Genomic DNA, 1,808 nt, shown 5'->3' on the forward strand with positions numbered 1-1,808 from the left:
ATGCAAATGGATACGCTTAATTACGTATGAATGCACACTCTCCCGCTCTCACCCCCAAAATTATTTGGGTTTTCTTCTGCCATTTTCTTCTTTGCATTTCGAGTTTCGGCTAATCTTTTTAAAAACCTCGTTTGCATTATTATTATTATTATTATTATTATTATTGTTATTGTTGTTATTTTTGTTGTTGTTCTTGTTCTTGTTGTTGATGATGTTGTAGTTGTTAATTTTTACTTGTTTGCTGTTATATTTGCTCAGTTTGTGCTGTGTTTTATTTTTCTTTATAGGTTTTTGGTATTTAAAAAAAGAAAAAAAGATTCTTTCATTGAATCGATTCCATTGAGTTTTTCATGGCAAAGTTCGTTTGTGGCGTAAGAGTTTTATTCTTTTCTTTAGAGAACGAGCACCTTTTCAATTTTCCAAACCACCGACCGAGTGCTGTCATTGGTCGGTCGTATGGTTCTAGTGAGTGCATCCACAGGGGCAAAAAGTCCCAGGTTCTCAGTTTTTCGGGTAGATAGCTAGGTAACTTTTTCTGAAGTATGTTCATGATAATCACGATTATAAGGAGCAAACCGATCGGACCAAAAACACCAACCCAAGCAGGCCAGCCACCCAAGGACACGACAAACACAAGACCGGGTAACAACAAGAACATAGTGATGAGGTACACAATGGCAAACCAACGATATTTTGCTGTTGTATTGCCGAGAGTTTTGCTCAGACCAATGGGAATTTTCCTCAAGTATGGAATCGGATACCAAATGATGATGCCGCTTACGTTAAAGAACAGATGACAGAACGCAATTCGCAGGGCCAGTTTTAGGCTTTCACCGGATGATGTCATGGCAGCCATAACAGCAGTGAACGTCGTTCCTATGTTTGCTCCTAGCGTGAGAGGATACATGCGTTTCAAAGAAATCACACCAACGCCAACGAGCGGGGTGAGTGTGGAGGTGAATATGGAACTACTTTGCACCAGAAACGTCAATGCTGTACCGACAAGAATCGCCAGATAACCGGTTAGAAAACCAAACGGACTGGGTAGTTTGGCGTTGACCATTTTCTTTATAATTTTCGCCGTGTTGCCTTTCATTACAGTATGGAGGATTTTTACAATTGATATTAAGCAGAAACACAAGACGACCAACGAAATTACAAGCAGGATCACACCAATTAAGGTGTCGTTGAGGGAAGTGTTTGCAAATACGTGGTTACCTGCAAAATAGACAAATGAATAAATTAATTAAATAGATAAATAAATAAATAAATGAATAAATAAATAATTGCAACTTATATTTGTTGAGACTGTGGCTGACAATGTGCACTTGATACTGATGAAGCTCAACAAAGCAGAAATGCATGGATAACATTCTAACCACGGCTACTAGATTATTTTTGTCTGCTATTGATATATTTTGTGTTTTTATGGTTTTGATCGGCCCGGGGCTGTAGTAGAAGACACTCGTCCAAAGTGCCACGCAGTGGGACTGAACCTGGAACTATGTGGTTGTGAAGCAAGCTTCTTAATACACAATCACACCTGCGCCTGTAATATATATACATATATACATATACATATATGCATACATACATACATACATACATACATACATACATACATACACACACACACACACATATATATATATATATATATATATATATACACACAAACAGATGTGAGCTGGTATGCCCGGAAATTGCATACCTGAGAGAAAATTTACATGATTTTACAAGCCATGAGCATATAAGTCGTTGGACTGGCGAGCTGACTGGCCTTCAACCCAGACGGGCAGGTGGTAGTG

General features: G+C 38.4%; 1 protein-coding gene across 1 annotated transcript in view; it reads right to left on the reverse strand.

The window, feature by feature from the left end:
- Positions 1-6: 6 nt before the first annotated feature.
- The window catches only part of LOC106877457 (sodium-dependent phosphate transport protein 2B), a 30,202-nt gene continuing 28,400 nt past the window's right edge, over positions 7-1,808 (reverse strand). The window contains exon 8 of the mRNA XM_052974977.1: positions 7-1,218. Within this exon, the coding sequence (XP_052830937.1) occupies positions 323-1,218 (896 nt within the window). The 3' untranslated portion in view covers positions 7-322. The remainder of the gene's footprint in view (positions 1,219-1,808) is intronic.

Source organism: Octopus bimaculoides, chromosome 20 (assembly GCF_001194135.2).
Source record: "Octopus bimaculoides isolate UCB-OBI-ISO-001 chromosome 20, ASM119413v2, whole genome shotgun sequence".
Taxonomy (NCBI): Eukaryota; Metazoa; Mollusca; class Cephalopoda; order Octopoda; family Octopodidae; genus Octopus; species Octopus bimaculoides.